General features: G+C 32.6%; 2 protein-coding genes across 2 annotated transcripts; one reads left to right on the forward strand and one right to left on the reverse strand.

Annotated features, from left to right (window-relative positions):
* Nucleotides 1-1,383: 1,383 nt before the first annotated feature.
* On the forward strand, nt 1,384-5,375 carry LOC114415154 (carotenoid cleavage dioxygenase 8 homolog B, chloroplastic-like). Its single transcript, XM_028379725.1, has 6 exons — nt 1,384-1,921; nt 3,006-3,749; nt 4,143-4,336; nt 4,454-4,643; nt 4,792-4,894; nt 4,993-5,375. Exons 1-6 carry the CDS (start codon nt 1,607-1,609, stop codon nt 5,136-5,138), a joined length of 1,692 nt encoding a protein of 563 aa, XP_028235526.1. The 5' UTR covers nt 1,384-1,606; the 3' UTR covers nt 5,139-5,375.
* Nucleotides 5,376-5,965: 590 nt separating this feature from the next.
* On the reverse strand, nt 5,966-10,568 carry LOC114415155 (probable transcriptional regulatory protein At2g25830). Its single transcript, XM_028379726.1, has 6 exons — nt 10,254-10,568; nt 10,109-10,170; nt 9,655-9,811; nt 8,515-8,783; nt 7,344-7,464; nt 5,966-6,400 (listed from the first exon to the last, which is right to left on the reverse strand). The coding sequence occupies exons 1-6, from the start codon at nt 10,437-10,439 to the stop codon at nt 6,308-6,310; spliced, it is 888 nt and encodes a 295-aa protein (XP_028235527.1). The 5' UTR covers nt 10,440-10,568; the 3' UTR covers nt 5,966-6,307.
* Nucleotides 10,569-18,668: the final 8,100 nt, after the last annotated feature.

Consider the following 18,668-nt stretch of genomic DNA (forward strand, 5'->3'; position numbering starts at 1 on the left):
CTATATTGTTTTTTTTTTAAATTATTCCTTAATTTTCATAAGATTATTTTCTACTTATCCATTGTACTTATTATTATTTTGTCCAAAATACCCTTAACTAATTTAGTTCATAAATAATACTAAGAATTGTTTTCTCTCTCATGAGGATTGATGAATGGAAGAGTTTGGTATTAAAAATAAAATTTTCACTATTATTATTCTCTCTCCATGCATTAATTACTTAAGAGTAATTTTGAAAAATCAATACAATAACAAAAAAAAATTAATGTTAATAATTAAATGGTTTAAATATTTTTTAGTCCTTATTGTTTAATATTTTTTTATTTTTAGTTCTTACAAATTATATTTGTTTTATTTTTAGTCATCTTTAAAACACTTTGAATAACACTTTGAACAATAAGAAAAAGTGTTATCTAAAATATTATAAGGACGAAAAATAAAATAAACATAATTTATAAAGATTAAAAATAAAAAAATAAATTTACAAGGATGAAAAGTAAAAAAATTTACAAGAACTAAAAAGTTATTTAAGTTTAACTAAATTAATAATTTTTCTTAATAAACATAAATTAGTTAGCAATGTCATATATTTTCTCTTCTTCCATTCTTAATTATAAAATTATTTTAACAAATTCAAACCCCTTAATAAAAGTCCTTAGTTTATTTCATTATATTATATTTGTCAATTATTTATGCTATCATTCTAAAATTATATTTTTCTTATCTTCCGCTATCAACTTAAATATTTCGATCTCATTAATGTTTGGGCCTTGAGAAGAGATAATTAAGTAAAGATATGTAAGAAAAAATAATTAATATATTTAAAAATTAAAAGATAATCTTATAGAAAGAGACAAACAATTTTTTTTAAAAAAATTAATAATAAGGGAGAAAGGGAGTAATTAGGAGCGGAGGGAGTACCTTTTATTAAAATAAAAGGAAAATTATTCTTGTACACCTTGTGGATTGTCTACACCTTGAGAGATTTTTTATTTTGAATGTAATAAATATTAATATAATCTTATTATATTTTGATTAAAGAAAAAAGTTTAAAATAATTTAATTAACTCAATTTATAAAATAAATTGAATAAAATGAGAATTTGAGGGTTTATTATAAAAAAATAAAGAAATTTAATTTATATATAAAAACAAACTTAAAAGACCAAAATAACACGTAATCTAAACTATAAGAGCTAAAACTGAAATTAATATAAAAAAATAAACTCATTGCTATATATTTGAACTTTGCTGTGTACTTCAAACTTGTGAAGTACTAGTTTAATTATAATATATTAACTTGGGTGTCTTCACTGTCTTGATATACTTGGCCAAATCAATAAAAATACATATAAATTAACGTATCAAAGTGAGGACTGGAGAAAAAACAAGGCATGTCTCGTAGTGAGAAGGAATTCCACCAATCCAAGATTCCCACAAATCAATTCATGTCCTAAGACTGTCCTATAAGTGCATCATTCCCCTCCTCAATCTAAAACGCCAACGGCTTCAAAGCAAATTAAACACACCTTCCATTTTCTTCTTCCAGCTACTCTCTACTCTATCTTTCTCCAATTAATTCCATAATCCGAGAAGATTCCACTTTCATGGCTTTCACCTTCTCGCCTTCAATCAGAAACTCCATTTCATGGCCAACTATGCTTGTTCCTGACATGCCTGATATCAATATCTCACTTCGAAATAAAGGCATCTACAAAGGGAAACGCAATATTAATCTGCGAGACTTGACCAAGGCAAATGTTGCAAGTCCATCATTACCTTTGATTGCCCCACCAACACCCGAGGAACGCCCAGGAATCACCCATGACTGCCACCACCACCACCATGTTGCATGGACTAGTATCCCGCAAGAGAGATGGGAAGGAGAGTTACAAGTTCAAGGGCAAATACCATTATGGCTGGTAAGTCTCTCTTTTTTTTTTTTAATGTACAAATGTTTAGTTGTTAGTGTTAGTTTTCGTTAGCAAAAAATTTTAAACTCACCTTTTTCTCCTTTCCTTTCCCTTTACTATTAGACCAATCGTAAGTCTTCATAATTCATGGTCATCAAATCAAATTACCCCATATTTACCATCGATGTCTTTATGCATAATTTTTAAAGATAATCTTACTACTTTTTATTAAATTAATTACCCGAGTTACCATAGAAAGTACAAAAGCAAAGTGAAAAAGAACAAGAAATCTCTTCTTGTCGCAACACAAAAGGTTCTTTTTTCTCCGGGAGCTACTCCGTCCATTATAAATTACAAATATAATACCAGTAACAGTAATCAATAAAGCTATGTATTTGATCCTAAGCGTAGTACTATAGGTTTGTTGGTCATCATACCCGTATAACGTCAGAGAATGAAAAACCAATATCAGTATATTATAATTAGTTAAAAACTAAATATATATTAAAACAATACTAATAAATTAAGAATAAAGTCGGTGTCAAAAATATTTTAATCAACTCTGACTATAAACACGCAAACTCGTATAAATAATTAATATATATAACATCAAAGGATCTTTGATTATGTATGCTCATCATTAGTCGTCGGTATATTCCATGATACCAGAGATGCATACAACCACATGTATATGCAGACGTCATCAGGTCGATCATTTTGTTGAGTCTATAAAGTATAAAATAACGGTAGTATAACTAGGAAAATTTAGTGTACAAACGTATTTTCTCCGTTTGTTTGTTTACTTCGACAATGATTCTCGCCTTTTATAAATAACATGTATAGTATAGATATGCACAATGAACAATACGTACAGCTAGATGATCGAAACAAATTAATAACAAAAAAATGAATTTAATTTCTATGGATTTTCTTAATCAATCACAAATTATAATTATTATGACTTTTAAAATAAATAATTTTAATAAAAATGAATTGTAATTTGTGATTGATTTAGCTTAATTAATTATAAAACTAACAAGTAAAAGTATATTGTTGGTGCATGCTCCAAATAAATATGAATAATTGCATGCAGGAAGGAACGTACCTAAGGAATGGTCCGGGCATGTGGCACATAGGGGACTACAACTTCCGGCACCTCTTCGACGGTTACGCCACCCTGGTGAGGCTCGGTTTCCGGAACGGCCGGCTAGTCGCGGGGCACCGGCAAATCGAGTCGGAGGCGTACCGGGCGGCGAAGAAGAACAAGAAGATATGTTACAGGGAGTTCTCCGAGGTGCCTAAGGCTGCGAATTTCCTGGCCTACGTGGGGGAGCTGGCGAGCCTGTTCTCTGGCGCTTCCCTGACCGACAACGCGAACACCGGCGTGGTGAAACTCGGCGACGGCAGGGTGGTGTGCCTTACGGAGACTCAGAAAGGGTCCATAGTGATAGACCCTGAGACGTTGGAGACAGTGGGGAAGTTTGAGTACAGTGACTCGTTGGGGGGTCTTATTCACTCCGCACATCCCATTGTGACGGATGAAGAGTTTTTGACGTTGTTGCCTGATTTGGTGAGAGCAGGGTACCTTGTTGTTAGGATGGAGCCTGGTACCAATGAGAGGAGGGTCATTGGAAGGGTCAATTGTAGGGGTGGGCCTGCACCTGGTTGGGTTCATTCTTTTCCTGTTACTCAACATTATGTTGTTGTGCCTGAAATGCCGTTGAGGTACTGTGCTCAGAATTTGCTCAAAGCTGAACCTACTCCTTTGTACAAGTTTGAGTGGCACCCTGAATCCAGAGCTTTTATGCATGTAATGTGCAAGACTAGTGGGAAAATTGTAAGTTCATTACTCATCTTTCTATCTCTAATTAATACATATTATGATGGATATCGATAGGACAAAACTTTGATATATAGGTGTTTTTGGTGGTGTTCTTCATCATAATTGATTTTTTTTTTAAGATCAATATCAGTTCTTAATTTATTAGTTTATGTTAGTATGAAAGATTTAAACCCAAAACATTTTTCTTTCCTATTTCTCGCTTAATCACCAAGTCAACTTATAACTTCTATCAGAATTGAAATTTTAACTTAGTATTTTATGTTGACCATTAATGGAAACTTTTATTATGTTGATTGAAAGGTACATATATATTGATATGTTGTGTGTTTGTTTCACTAATTAATCTGTGTTATGGACTTTGTTAACGATGGATGTGTGATTTGGAAGGTGGCAAGTGTGGAAGTGCCTCTGTTTGTTACTTTCCATTTCATAAATGCGTACGAGGAGCAAGATGAAGATGGGAGGGTGACGGCCATTATTGCTGACTGTTGTGAGCACAATTCAGATACTACCATTCTTGATAGGCTTAGGTTGCAGAACCTTCGTTCGTTTAATGGTGAAGATGTTCTACCTGATGCTAGGTAATTGATATTTGATAGTATATAAGTATATTTGCCTTTCCTTAAAGATTTTATTAGTGAATTTATATATGAATGGAAATAGTCTAAAATCATGGTTTATTTAATATTGATTGACAGGGTTGGGCGGTTTAGAATACCACTGGATGGAAGTCCATATGGAACATTAGATGCAGCATTGGAGCCGAATGAACATGGGAGAGGCATGGACATGTGCAGCATAAACCCTAATTATTTAGGGAAGAAATACAGATATGCATATGCTTGCGGAGCACAAAGACCTTGTAACTTTCCCAACACCCTCACCAAGGTTTGATTTATATATATATATATATATATATATATATATATATATATATATCAGTTCTTTAAAATTTTCTGTCAGAAATATCTTTGGTTCCCCACATATATATTTAGTTGAACGTGCTTTGATATGGAATATATATATATATATGCAGCTTGATTTTGAATTAAAGAAGGCTAAGAACTGGCATGAAGAAGGTGCAGTGCCCTCAGAACCCTTCTTTGTGGCACGACCAGGAGCAACAGAGGAAGATGATGGTTAGAACTTAGAACTCCTTTAACTCAAGCATGATGCTTTCTTTTTCTTCACTACACTTGGCCTACAGCTTATAGCCTATTTTTCCCTCGTATGGCAGGCGTAGTCATCTCCATTGTCAGTGAGAAAAATGGAGAAGGATTTGCGTTGGTGTTAGATGGTTCCACTTTTGAAGAGATTGCTAGGGCCAAATTCCCCTATGGACTTCCATATGGGTTGCATGGATGCTGGGTTCCAAAAGAGTAACGTACTCTATCAATGAAGATTGTGTTGTCATACGAAATCTGCTTAGAGAAACGACGCAACACTGCTTCGAAGCACTACACCTATACAATAAACTCTATTTTTTTTCTTTATTCTAGTGCAATATACTTATTATGCAACTATACTAAGGATTCAAGAGATAGTGATACATGATGTATGTATTGTATGTGTATGATAAAGTAGCAATTATAAATGGAATTCGTCGTCTTACCCTCCGCATTTTGTACATTGTACAGTACTTCATGTACTGTAACAACTAACAACAAATCCTTATTCAAAAATGATTTCCTTTCACGTAATCCAAAGGTATATTCTTAAAAATAACACATGTTGCACCATAATCTGGCCACGTTCCAATGGGCAGAGCATTAACCAGTAAGAAGAATATTGTTAAGATGTCAGAAAACTAAAGAATATTTTGGACTCGGATAAGGAATCTCTCAAAACTTGACGCTCAGATCCATGATACACCAGTTTGGCATTAACAATAATAATTTTTTTTAGCCATTTCAAATAAACATCCAGAGTGCGTCACATTTATAACTAGAAACCAACTCTTCTAACTGACATCAGATCCCTGCAATGGCCTATCTTGGTTGTTCTCGTATATAAACGAATCTTGAAAATTTCTAAAGAGACATATATATAATTCTCAGCGTCTTGGTTTACATGCAAAAATGATGCTAATAATATGAGCAAAAAAACAGTTCCTTGACTATCTTCTCCATATGTAATAAGACCAATTATATACGAAAGTAGAGAAAAATTCGAGATGGTTGCAAATAAATCTCTCCGGGATCATCGTACCCAACCAGAAGGAATCAAGATTTACTTTGTTTCATTATTATTGGACTTTGTAGTTTGTCATATAAGACGATACATGGTTTAAATATCCTCGGTTTTGAATCAAATAATTTCAAAATAAACTTCCCTTCCAGAAAGCATTCCTCTGGCCACCCTTAAAAAAAAAGGAAAAAGATTAGATAGTGCATGTGTCAGATCTACAAATTTCTCACCTGAGAAATCCCCAATAATTTTTAGAGCCTATTTTCATTTTTGCAAAAAGACCGTACATTATGTGATAGGAACTCCCAGTGTCGAAGATTAACCCTGAGTTGTCTGCTGAACAGCTTTTAAACATATAAAAATTATTACTTCTGATCTGTATAAACAGCATCAACATCATCAAGCTCAAGTAATTTGCTCATAAGTTCCTTGTTCAAGTCCATAGCCTCATCATCTACCTGAAAAATCAAGAACAACAGACTCAGGATTTTTGATATAGAAAAATTGTAGATACTGTTCAAAGTAAAATGCAGGCGTTAAAAACAATTATAATCATTATCAATATACAACAAAGACATGCTCAAACAGCCGATGGGATGAACAGTCTCATCCTTAATTCCTTACAAAGTATGAAGAGGGTTTGAGGTTGCATTTAATTGCCTTGAGATTTGTCTATTCACAACAAGAGTTCAAGGATACAAGTAATGAATTCTAAAACTTACGCAGAAGAAATAATGAATGAAGAGAAGAAAAGTTGGGGTAGGGGAGATGAATGTAAAGAATTTAAAATTTCCTCCTTAATTTTTATTTGTAATATTTTAATATTTTCTTCCCTCTATCCCAAGAAATTGAAAATGAAGGCCTACGATAAAAATAATGGATCTGGCTCTCCAAAGTGAACAACTCGCTTTAAAGGGTAAAGTAAAATAACTAATCTTAATCATTGATGAAAAAATCAACAGTCAATGTTACGTGCACATGTTGATGCATAACAAATCATGCATGTGTTGAAATATCAACAGTTGATTTTCTCATTGATGACTGAGATTATGTACTTTACCTTCGCTTACTTTAAAAGAGTCAAATCCAAATATAATAGGGGAGATTTTGTAACATGTAAATCAGGAAAACAACAGTTTAGAAATAATATTTATAGTATCCAAGACAGCTTCCCTAAACAGGAAAAATTTGTCTGCCAATGGAAAATTCTAAAAGTGCAATACAGGCAGAAGAACAGAACAGAGAGTCAGGAAAAGGCCACATCACAGACTAAACTTACACTTTTAGGATTGTTTGTTTGTCAACATTTGTATGCTATATGAATCCAAAAGGAGAAGTAAGAAAAGAGAAATGAAAATCCAAGAAATGAAATAGCATATACAATAGCCAATAGAAACAAACCTCAACCGGGGTATTTGGGAGAAGCTCGGAACCATTATCAGGCTCAAAATCTATGCCCTCCTCTCGCAGCTTAGATAGTATAGATGAATAGTTCTCTGAAGAACCTACAATTTTATAATACCTGACAAAATGAAACAAAATGAATTCTAGTAGGCAAGCTACAATTTTATGCTCTCCTCTCCTTGTTGTAAAGGTGTAAATAAACAGAACACCAGAGATTGGAACTTATTTCAGTCATTATTACACCTATCAAAGCTACCAAGTACGTAGACTAATTTAAGTGTGAGAGACTACGAGATCAAGCAACCATATTACAGAATACAGATCACACAATGGAGTTAGCAAATCTGGGCAGTCAATCAATTTCACACCAATGTAAGATTTGATACACTTATATCCAATAAGTCCTAAAAAAATTGATTTTTTATAAATATATCTGTTAATTTGTAAGTAGCTATTACTCAATTGATTTTGCTTGCCAGAATTTAGAAAATTTGAACAAACAATAAATATCTATTTAAATAGCTGACATTTTCTTTAATTTCAAAAACATATTATTTAAATATTAAATAAGAGAGACCAGAAATTCCTTTATCCCATGCCAGCCGTCATAATTGTAAGATGAGAATTGCGGCAGATGGCAGTCGGAAAATGACCACAGGCAATAGAGAAGTCTTTGTTTTAAATATTAGAAGCTTGGGTTTCAATGCAGATAATCAATTTCCACCATTATCCATTGAGCTCATTACTCAAATCAAGAAGGTATTATAACGCTTGAGTTGGCGTTGGGGCATTCTGTTGTGGATAATGTGTTCCATCCATGGATTTTGAATTGTTGATTGTTGACCCCAATTATCAATCTAAGATTGTACCACCGACCTCTCAAAGTCAGCTACATTATCTAAAGTAATGATTTTACTCAGACTAGCCAATCTATTCTTCAATAACTGGTAAAAGAAAAAGGATTTGACGAGTCAAATGGATAATTTCATTATTGCTTGTTTCACGTTTGCCCCACCAAGACTAAGCAAATGCCCCGGACCTATTATCTTGTAGACAGAGCATAGAGACAAGAATACAAATGGTCACACATTTTTTCCTATGAAGACCGGAAATTTGATTGTAACTTAGAAACACAATAAAATGAATAGCAGAACATTAACTGTCTGACCTATCCTCTTCAGTGTCATCTTCATAAGTTGGAGGATCAATTACATCCTCAGCTCCAGCATCTAAAGCAATGGCAAGCAGCTGATCTTTGTCAGCATTAGTGGCTTTAATATTTACTACCCGAACACGTTTAAACTTAAATGTCACAGATCCAGAATCTGCCATCTTTCCTCCATAGTCCTTTATCACTTCTCTAATCTTTGCCACAGAACGATGTATCTTGTCAGTTGATACCTCAACTACCATACTAACTCCTCCATAACCATAAACCTGAAGGGTAAATGTTGAAGGATATTAGTTAAAATAATATTCCAGGTCCAGGAACAAAATTCCAAAAAATTTAATCCACCAAAAGATTGGTAGAGTTGAAGGTATTTAGTACCCAAGGATGGGTCCAAACAAAAAACTGACTCATTCCCACATGGCTGGGTCGAGTCCAACCCCATCTAGGAACCTAGAAGTTTTTTTAGTAGCTTTTTTTTAAGAAAAAAAAAGGAAAAGTAAAGATTTTATTTCATAATATCTCTTAGATATTAAAAGTGAGGATGGGTTATAAACTGATTTTGCCCAAACATCCATTTGGACAAAACTAATAATTTACTTCTGCCCAAACAGATATTTGAGATGTTAAGGAACCCGAATCTATTATGGCAATGGAAACTGAATGTTATTTATTTGTAATATGCAATTATCCAAAATGGATTTGGTTTCTTTCCTTTACCTTAAGAGCATGACAGTGCCATCTTACCAGAGAGGAAAAAGAAGCTACTTCTGTGTAAGATTAGTGAACTCCTTGTAATGGTGTGCATCTACACAAGAAGCTACTTCTCTCAAAACAATGCACTGTCATGTTCTTAAGAAAAAGGAGATGATCCAAATATGCCCACTGCCCAGGATGAAGTTCTAGAGTGCAAGCACCATCTTGAAATCCCATCCAAACATGCTCATTATGGTTAAACAAAAATAAAGTCCTTGAGCAAACAACATAATGCTTAAGTAGTATATATTATACATTTGGTTTCAACTTACAAGGCGAGGTGCATACTATACTTACCTAGCCCCAAAACTGGACCCAAAAATACCTGTCCCAGACTTATCTTTTTCCCCAAGGCAATCAAATCAAGAGTAATGTTCTACCAACCTCATAGACTTTCTCGATATAAGCCTCTTGTCCTTTCTCAGAAGCTCTCTTCATATTGCGCTCAACAATATCTTTAGGCACATCAAGCTCCTTGGCTTTCTCAAGTACAGCAGCCAAAACTGAGTTGGATGTTACATTTGGACCACCTCGCTTTACACTGTCATTCAGCATGATGAAAGTCATGCACAATATGGTTTCTTAACCAATAACGGAAAACGAGACAGTAACAAACTCCACTAATTCGAACCAACATGAATTACAGAATAGATTGTGGTCAAATTCAGGAAAATCAGGCATCAATTCCACTTGCAGCAAAGTAAAGAAAAACCAAAAAAAAAAAAGATAAGGGATTATCTGGTTAACTATTTCACATCATTAAATCCTGGGCATTGGCTGCATTAATAAAAGTGATGCAACATAAAAGGCATGGGGGGTTAGTTGATGAAGGACTTACGCAGACACGACTTCCTTTCCTATCCTTGAGTATAGTTTTGCTTTCTTTGCATCTTGGGCACCCTGTAGTCATCTTTAATAAGAATCAATCATTGTAAATAGAAGTTTTTCAGAGGAATTTGATCAAACAGGTAGCATGCATAAACCTTTCTCCCAGCAATCTTGCTGGAACGGCGGCCCATACAAACAGGGGTGGAAGACCATATCCTTCTCACTTGGGAATTATCTCTATTTGCATCGAACCACAAGCTTTTGCCGCGAACAAAGGTGGAGGAGGAAAGTGAAACCCGACTTGTCAAAGCCTGAAGCTGAAGCAGAAGCAGTGCTCTCATTGTTTTATTCCTCCGACTCAAACAATACACACGCAGGATGACGCGATTTATTATATGTTAACTCTTAACATTACACTCTTCCACATAACTTCAACATACTCTATTTCTCTTCTATACTTCAACACTTCAACGTCTATAGAGCATTGATCAATAAAGAAAAAATAATTATAATTAATGGATTTTAATTAATTTATAATTAACTTTCATTAAAAAAAAGTCTATAATTAACCTATTAATTATACTAATTATAATTATCAGTTAATGATTAAACACATGAACAAAAATTATCAATTTTTAAAATTAAAAAAATTAAATATTATGATTAAAATTAAAGAGGTTAAAATCACGAATTTAAAAAATTAAAGACATCAAAATTATAATTTATCTTAATTATTAGAAAAGAATGTGTATCTTTTAATGATTAGCGACTAATATTTAACTATACGTTTCATTTATTTAAATCAGTAAAAAAATCATTTATTCAAAATATAAAACATAACTTACATATATGGGTATTTTGGTCATTAAATAAACTAATGAACATAGATTATCCACTTAGCCTCCCAATCCAAACAATTCATATAGGGATTTGTTAGGGGCACCCAGCAGAAGAAGGTTCTTTCGTGGAGTCCCACGGAAGAATTCTTCCGTCACTGTCAACTGCAGAAGAACTACAAAAGAACTTTCTTCACCTTCTTCCGCAGACTCCATTTTCGTCCCCTAACACACGCGCGAAAGAACTTCATCTTCAACCTCCAACATCCAACACCAAACAACAACAATGTCGTCTATCCTAAGGCCATTTACGCGATTCAAACAGATAACCAAAGCCAATGGGGTTAGAACACTAACTTCGATGGCGGAAGAAACGCTCACAGAAAGCCAATGAAGAAGACGAAGGGACCGAACAAAAATGGATAACCAAAGCTTGTGCCGGCCGGCGAGAAGACTGTTGGGAAGAAGATCAATGAAGAACACAAACCGCGGGAGGGAGAAGACTACAAACCAAGAAACAACAATGAAGAAGGCGAAGAAGGGGAGAAAACTGTTGGGTGTAGAGACGAGGAAGGAGCGCGGAAGAAGAAACGTTTTTTTTTTTTTAAATTTATTAACTTTTGATTTTTAAACGAAGGACATTTTTGTAAGTTCAATGAACACCTAGCAACAGCCATTCATATATACAGTTTCTTTTTCTGAACTTTCACATTATGATTTGGGCCTTGTTCTCAACCCCATTTTTTCGCTTCTCACTCCCCAAATTTTGTTTTCTTTGTATTTCTTATTCTACCTTTTTCTTCACCCACTCTCCCTCTTTTTTAACCCATTTCTCTTCCCTCTCACCCCATTATGACTTTTCGTTTCGTTTTTCACCAATTTGACAGAATTAAATTTTTGTTTTGTAAAAAAGAAGTACAATGAAAGCTTGTTTTTGTTAAGGATATTTTTATAAGAAAAAATATAAATAAAATAGGAAGCAAAAATAGAGAAAAGGGGTGTGAGTAACAAAGGCCACATGGTTTTTTGTTCTACATATTCACGTATTTCTATGTTTAATTAAGAAGAAATACGCGTAATATGAATCAAAGGGGTGTGAGTAATAAAGGCCGGTTTTTTTTATTCATTTATTTGTGTATTTCTACGTTTCATAACGATTATATTTAATAATTTTTTAATCACTTAATTTAAATGAAACATTTAAGAGTTGATAATTTTCGTTTCCCCTTCCGCATATAGTTGGCAAAACAAAACCATTACAGTATTTGTTTTATGAAATTACAAAAAATCATACTCGTTTCCTATAAGCATGCGTGTTTTGGCTATTAAATATTCTAGTCAGCTAATAAAGTAGTTGATATTCATAACATGGTCCATGGGGGGCAAAAACAACAAAATATTATTAATATTTTTAAATAGTGTTTAAGTTGATTGGCAGCTGGTGGTTGGGCATGTTGAAGCAAACAATGATGCAGTAGTTAAAAATAGCCAATAAGATTTTGTGCCAGTTATGCATATTCATATGCTTCTATTCAGAACCATCAACACCTATGGTGTTGATTCATATTAACTCAGAAATTCCTACATAGACAAAGGAGTAAACATCGGAATAGATATTAAAGAGATAGAGATGAATGGCCACATGAAATTGAAATTAAGGTCCCTCCAGACACGTGTTCTGGGAATTAACGGCACATTGTATGGTTTAACATCTTTTGATTTTTTGTCTTTGCCTCTAACTTCGGACTTTAATATATATCTTCTTATTATCTTTCTCATAGTAGTTTCGAAAAAAAAAATCACGTGATGCTTTGCTGTCTTTATATATTACGCGTATTTCTTCGTTCACAGGTCCCATTGTTAATAACCTGTAACTTTCCTTCCTTGTTTGTTCTTAAAATACAGACAACATTCAACCAAATTATATGGTGTCATATCTTTATCCCGTTTACAATACATTTTAACTAGTTCTGTAATTATTTTTTGTCTTGTTTGTTAAATACTATTAACGTTAATTAATAAGAGTTAACTAGAACAAGAACATCATCAACATAAAAGAAAACTATATATACTTCTGTCCTTTTATATAGAAAACTCTTTGAGAAAATTGTTTGGCCCTTCCAAATTCTTTCTTGCATAAGTTGTATTAAAAAAAGTTTAAGAATATGTATCCATTTACGTAGAGATATTATAAGTTTATACAATGATATATTGTACTAATGATGTACGTGTACGTATGTATCCATTTTTTTATATAAATTAAATTATGTTAGTACTTATATGTTTATTTGTGTATATATATATATATATATATATATATATATATATATATATATATATATATATATATACCCTGTGAATGAAAAGAGAGGTAATAACGGAAATATAGCTAATAAAGAAGGTAGCTCCATAAACCTAGGAGGGTTTATCAGATCCCGTTTTAATGCTCTGACAATGGGTGATCAAACAGTTAATACAATCAACGGTGATACCTAAGGTAACCAAATATCCACTAAAGATAGACCAAATTCTGGAAATAATGGTGCAAATGCAAGTAAGCGTGGAGGGCCCAACGAAAATTCTGTGAAGAATAATCAGAAAGATATGGCAAAGAAAGTTCCAGGTACCTCGAAACACCCCACCCAGGTGGCTCAAAGTGACCCGAAACATGCATGTGGGCAAGAACCCGCAGGGAGGAAAATCGGGAGAAGAACGCCTGGGTGTAAAAACTAATTTCAAAAAGCAAGGTCAACCTGTGATTAAACATAAAGATCAAATTGGAAAGGAATTGGTTGGAAATTTTGTTTCGAGTGCTCCTGCGAAGAATAAAAAAGATAAAGGTTCATATGATGAGAGTTTACACTTGGTGAAATTTCATGCTACTAGTAGTAACTCAAATGACGTAACTATGCTTTGTGTGCCACATGGACGAAGATGCTGCTGAATTTGCCCACAATCAAAAGCAAACAAAAACGAGCAAAATTGGAAAACTTCATGATGAAAGTACAAATGACCCAGTTGTGGTCAAGGACAGTGACGATGGTCTTTGAAAGACCAACCTCAACTAATTGTTTTTATGAATGTTTTAGCCTAAAACTGTCGTGGGACTTGTTCGAGGGGTTTTAGAGCCCTTATAAAGGATATTTGTAATAAATATGAGAATTCCCTAATTTTTCTTATGGAGACTCGACTAAAATGATTATTTCCAGGTGGGGGCTTGATAGCCATTTCATTCAGGAGGGGGTGTGGCCAATCCGGAGGGATTTGGTGTTTATGGAATTCAGTGGAAAGTAGATATTCTTCAAAATGACCATCAATGCGTGCATATGAAAGTGGGATGGAAAAATCAACCTGCTTGGTTCCTTTCGGCAGTTTATGGCAGTCCTAAATAAGTACCAGAATAGAAAAATGTTGTGGGAGTCTTTAATTTCTATTGCTGAATCTGTTAGAGGACCTTGGCCAGTCATTGGAGATTTCAATACTATTCTCCAATACCATGATCAAAGTGGTGGTTCCAGCAATCCCTCTTGGAGGGGTGCTCAAGACTAGCTTTCAGGAGATGATCTCAGAAACGGAGCTTATTGATGCGGGGTTTCAAGGTCCAACTTACACATGGAAGAGAGGGAATTCACTAAAACGTCTTGATCGTGTTCTAATAAATTTAGCTTGGAGGATCCGGTTCCAGAATGCTCTCGTCTTGCATTTGCCCTTTTTTAAGTATGATCATAGGGCTATTCTCATAAAAAATGACGCACAAGAGGGGAGCTAGAAAATAAAAGTAGACGTCCCTTCCGGTTTGTTGCCTCTTGGATGATGCATGATGATTTCAAACCACTAATTCAAGGGGTCTGGAAGGATGAAGAAGAGTGGAATGCACGCATTGTTAACCTGCAAGATACCCTTCGTAAATGGAACAAAAATGTATTTGGCCATATCTTTAAGCGAAAAAAGAAGCTTGGTTTGATGAGATTTAATGGTGATCACATTTTGGAGAAGAAACAGAAAAAGTAGCTTGGTTTGAATAACCCCAACAAGTCCTAAAACAAGATGAGATTTTGTGGTTCCAAAAATCAAGGGCAAAATGGTTATCCTTTGGTGACCATAATACGCGTTACTTTGATGGAGAAACTGCTGTGAGAAGGAAAAGCACCTATGAGGCTATGCAAGATCTCAATGGCAATTGGATAACTGATGGTGAAGCTTTAGAGAGGTTAATAATTGATTTCTTTTCTGATCTTTTTTATTGATGATACCCCTTATTCCCCCTATTGTATTAGTGGAGTGTTCCCAAAACTTCGAGATCATAAAATGGGAATTTTTGGGGATAAAATTACAATTGAGGAGATAAAGAAGGCCCTTTTTTCCATGGGAAACTACAAGGCTCCTAGAGTGGATGGGTTACATGCTGTACTCTATAAGAGTCAATTGGTTTGGTGGCAAATATAAGGGCTTTGATTCAAGATATTTCCAGGAGTAAGGACTTACTTAGTACACTCCAACCCCAACTTCCAGATGTTGATGCTCCTATTGACGCAAATGCTTTCTAGAAACTCAGTTGTGATGGTAAATTCATTCGAGCCTGTTCTATCCTGAAATCAGAACTTTGGGCAATTTTTTATGGGTTGCAATTGGCTCAGGAAGAAGAGGTAAATCATTTGATTGTTGAAACTGATTGCCTTGATGCTGTGAAAATACTGGATATATAACACAAACTATGATGACCAGTTTAAGGAAATTGTGAGTGAGATTGTGAAGACTAAACACAAATTTCAACAATCCTGGGTGATACACACATCATGAGGGAAGCAAATAATTTGGCTGACTCTTTTGCCAAAGCAGGACTATCTTTATCATATGAATTATGCTTTTATGATTATATGATTATATTCCTCCTTTCGCTGATAACTCCTCTAAGGAGGATGTTAATGTAATACTTTCTGATTGAATAATATTAAATCTTAGTTTGGGGTTTCTTTGCCCAGGCAATTAAAAAAAAAAAAATCATAGCCTCCCCCCTCTATACTAAATTTAATTAGTTAATTCAACATTCTCAATTCTCTTTAGCAATGCGATACACTAATGATTCGTTTTGATTACTACATAAAAAGTTTTAAGGATTTAAAAGGGACTAATACCTGTATATTTGTATATTTAATAATTCAAGAATTTTTTAAATTAAATTTTAAAGTCATTTTACCTTAACATTTACACGTCTGGACTTAAACATCTAAACACATTTTGATGTTACATATGATGACAGTAAATCTTTGCACGCAATAATTTATTTCAAAATATGTGTCATTTAATTTAAATTTTAAACATAAAGATTAATAATGAATACTTATTAAATTGTATTTTTTAAATACTTAAATTCATTATTTTATTATCTTAATTTGTTTAAAAAACGAGTATATTATTATTTTTAAAATAATTAATGTTTTGTATAGTAAATGGTAAATAAAAAATGTTTTTAAAAGTAAAAATTGTGTTTAAGACAATATATATTTTGAAACAAATGATATATTCATAATAATGAAAAAGACATGGAAAGTTAAAGTCACAATATTCGCTATCATAAAGTTATGATTCATATTGTTGTTAGACTTGGCATATCATATCGTGTGTTGTTTGATGTTGAAGTTATAACCTGTAACTCACAATAATTAATAAATAAATGATAAATGCGAAGAAGAATGAAAGAAAAGGATAAAGGCAAATATAGCTGGCTGATAGGGTGATGGTTCCTTTTGACTTTCCGCTTCTATTACGCGTTACTGCCTCATTACTAGTCGACACCAAAAAAACACGTAATCCCATTCCCATCTGATTAATTTTAAGAAAAATGTATCCTACTTGTAAAATTAAAGAAATACTTTTAGGATTTTCTTTTTCATCAACTAAATTGAGTTGAATAGTTTTTAAACGATAAAAATAGATATTCATTCTTTATAAAGTTGTGACATGAGATTGCTGGAATTCCCGCATTTTCAAAACTATAACCTCACACCTTTTTTTATCAATATTTTACTCATTAAATAAAATATATTAAACATTTTTTCTCTCTAAAATGCCAAATAAATTTATTTTTATTTTAATATTTTTAATTAATATTAGAAAAAAGGATATCATATTTCTTTAGAAAAAAAAAATCAGAAGCGAATAGTACCTTACACTAAGTAGAAAACATCTCTAAATTCGAAGAATATTTATTGAAATTTTTAATTTTACTTCTTTCATGTATGATGATCTCTTACTTCATTCACAATTATCTCTTTAAAAATTTATGAAAAGTAGAAGACATTAATAAATTAAGGTTATATATCCAGTATATGAAACGATCGATGTACAAAAAAGTTTCCACATATCCCATTTAAAATTATTGTTGATTTGTAGGTATTGTTTCCAATTAAATTTGAAACTTTACTTTGGTAATGTGTGATGACATTTAATAGGTTCATTTATTTCATATAAATTTATGAGGTAAAATTTTAAATCTAATCGGAAAATAACGTCAATAAATATATTTGATAATGTATATAAGTTTTGTCCTATTTAAAATTATCTTAGGATTATCTCATCTTATTATAATATATATTTTATCAATTCACTATTTATATTTTTTTTTATCGATTTAGACTACGGTTAACTTTCTTAAAAGCTAGTCATCGGTGAACCGATTCTTTTTTATGTATAATGATAGTTTATTCACTTTTTTTAACAATTTAAAAACATGTTAATTATTTGTTTTTCAGGATCATTTATTCTCTGCTCTCAGTCTCTCACCTCTTTCTTTAATGAGATTTTAGATCCAATCATTCTTCTTCTTCCTTTCTCATATCTAGGAAAAACTAATAAACTTATTTTGGTAAACATTAGACTTGGGTAAATATATAGGTTAGATCAACTTATTGAAAAAGACTAAAGATAAAAATTAAAAATATGAAAAAAATGTAAAATTATTGTTTTACGGTAAAATATTTTTAGTGCATGTTAAAATAAAATTTGAAAAATAAGTATAGACAACAATATTAAAAAGAACACTAAAATATACTTCTCAAGTTTCATTGATTTTATTTAAAATAAAGTGATTTGTTAGGCAACTTCTGAAAAAAAAATAATTAACTTATTGTTACATGTTAAAAAAAGTAAATAACTCATTATTATAGGTAAAGAAGAGTGATTTATGGGTGTCTTATTTTTGAGATAGTTCACCATAATTAAACTTATTTTTATTATTAGTTTTTTAAAGTTGAATAGGTGAAAAATATTATAAACAATGTAAAAAAATGTGATTAATAAGCCTGAATCATGAATAAAGTATATCAAAATAAGATTTGTATGTCATGAATGCCATTTTTTTCTTGCAATTTTTCTATATTAAGGATGACAAGTTTTTGTTTTAAGAATCTTAACGGTGATTATCTTGTTTTATAATAATTGGAATGGGAACACATTGAAGGCCGGATATCAACCTCTCAAGATCCATATAGTAAAGTAGCATTAGAAAAATCCTTACAAACTTTTCTTTTAGAAAAAAACATATAAACTTATACATGGAGGCTCTTATAATGACATGTGGAGAGTTTAAGAATGAAAATCAAGATAAATGTGATGAAGATCGACAAAAGGGGCCAAATAGAGTCCATCCAATCTCATACGGGTGTCATCTCTACTCAAGTAATTGACTTTAATCATGAGAATTTTATTTGTGTGTTAAACAATGACTCCCAACCA

Source organism: Glycine soja, chromosome 6, assembly GCF_004193775.1.
Source record: "Glycine soja cultivar W05 chromosome 6, ASM419377v2, whole genome shotgun sequence".
Taxonomy (NCBI): Eukaryota; Viridiplantae; Streptophyta; class Magnoliopsida; order Fabales; family Fabaceae; genus Glycine; species Glycine soja.

Excerpts from the sequence above, each read along its gene's own strand:
- LOC114415154 (XM_028379725.1), top strand. The coding sequence starts at position 1,607 with ATGGCTTTCACCTTCTCGCCTTCAATCAGAAACTCCATTTCATGGCCA. Across the intron at positions 3,750-4,142 it reads GCAAGACTAGTGGGAAAATT|GTGGCAAGTGTGGAAGTGCC; the intron begins GTAAGTTCATTA and ends GTGATTTGGAAG. Across the intron at positions 4,895-4,992 it reads AGCAACAGAGGAAGATGATG|GCGTAGTCATCTCCATTGTC; the intron begins GTTAGAACTTAG and ends CTCGTATGGCAG.
- LOC114415155 (XM_028379726.1), bottom strand. The coding sequence starts at position 10,439 with ATGAGAGCACTGCTTCTGCTTCAGCTTCAGGCTTTGACAAGTCGGGTT. Across the intron at positions 7,465-8,514 it reads GATGACACTGAAGAGGATAG|GTATTATAAAATTGTAGGTT; the intron begins GTCAGACAGTTA and ends TCATTTTGTCAG. Across the intron at positions 6,401-7,343 it reads TCCCAAATACCCCGGTTGAG|GTAGATGATGAGGCTATGGA; the intron begins GTTTGTTTCTAT and ends TTGATTTTTCAG.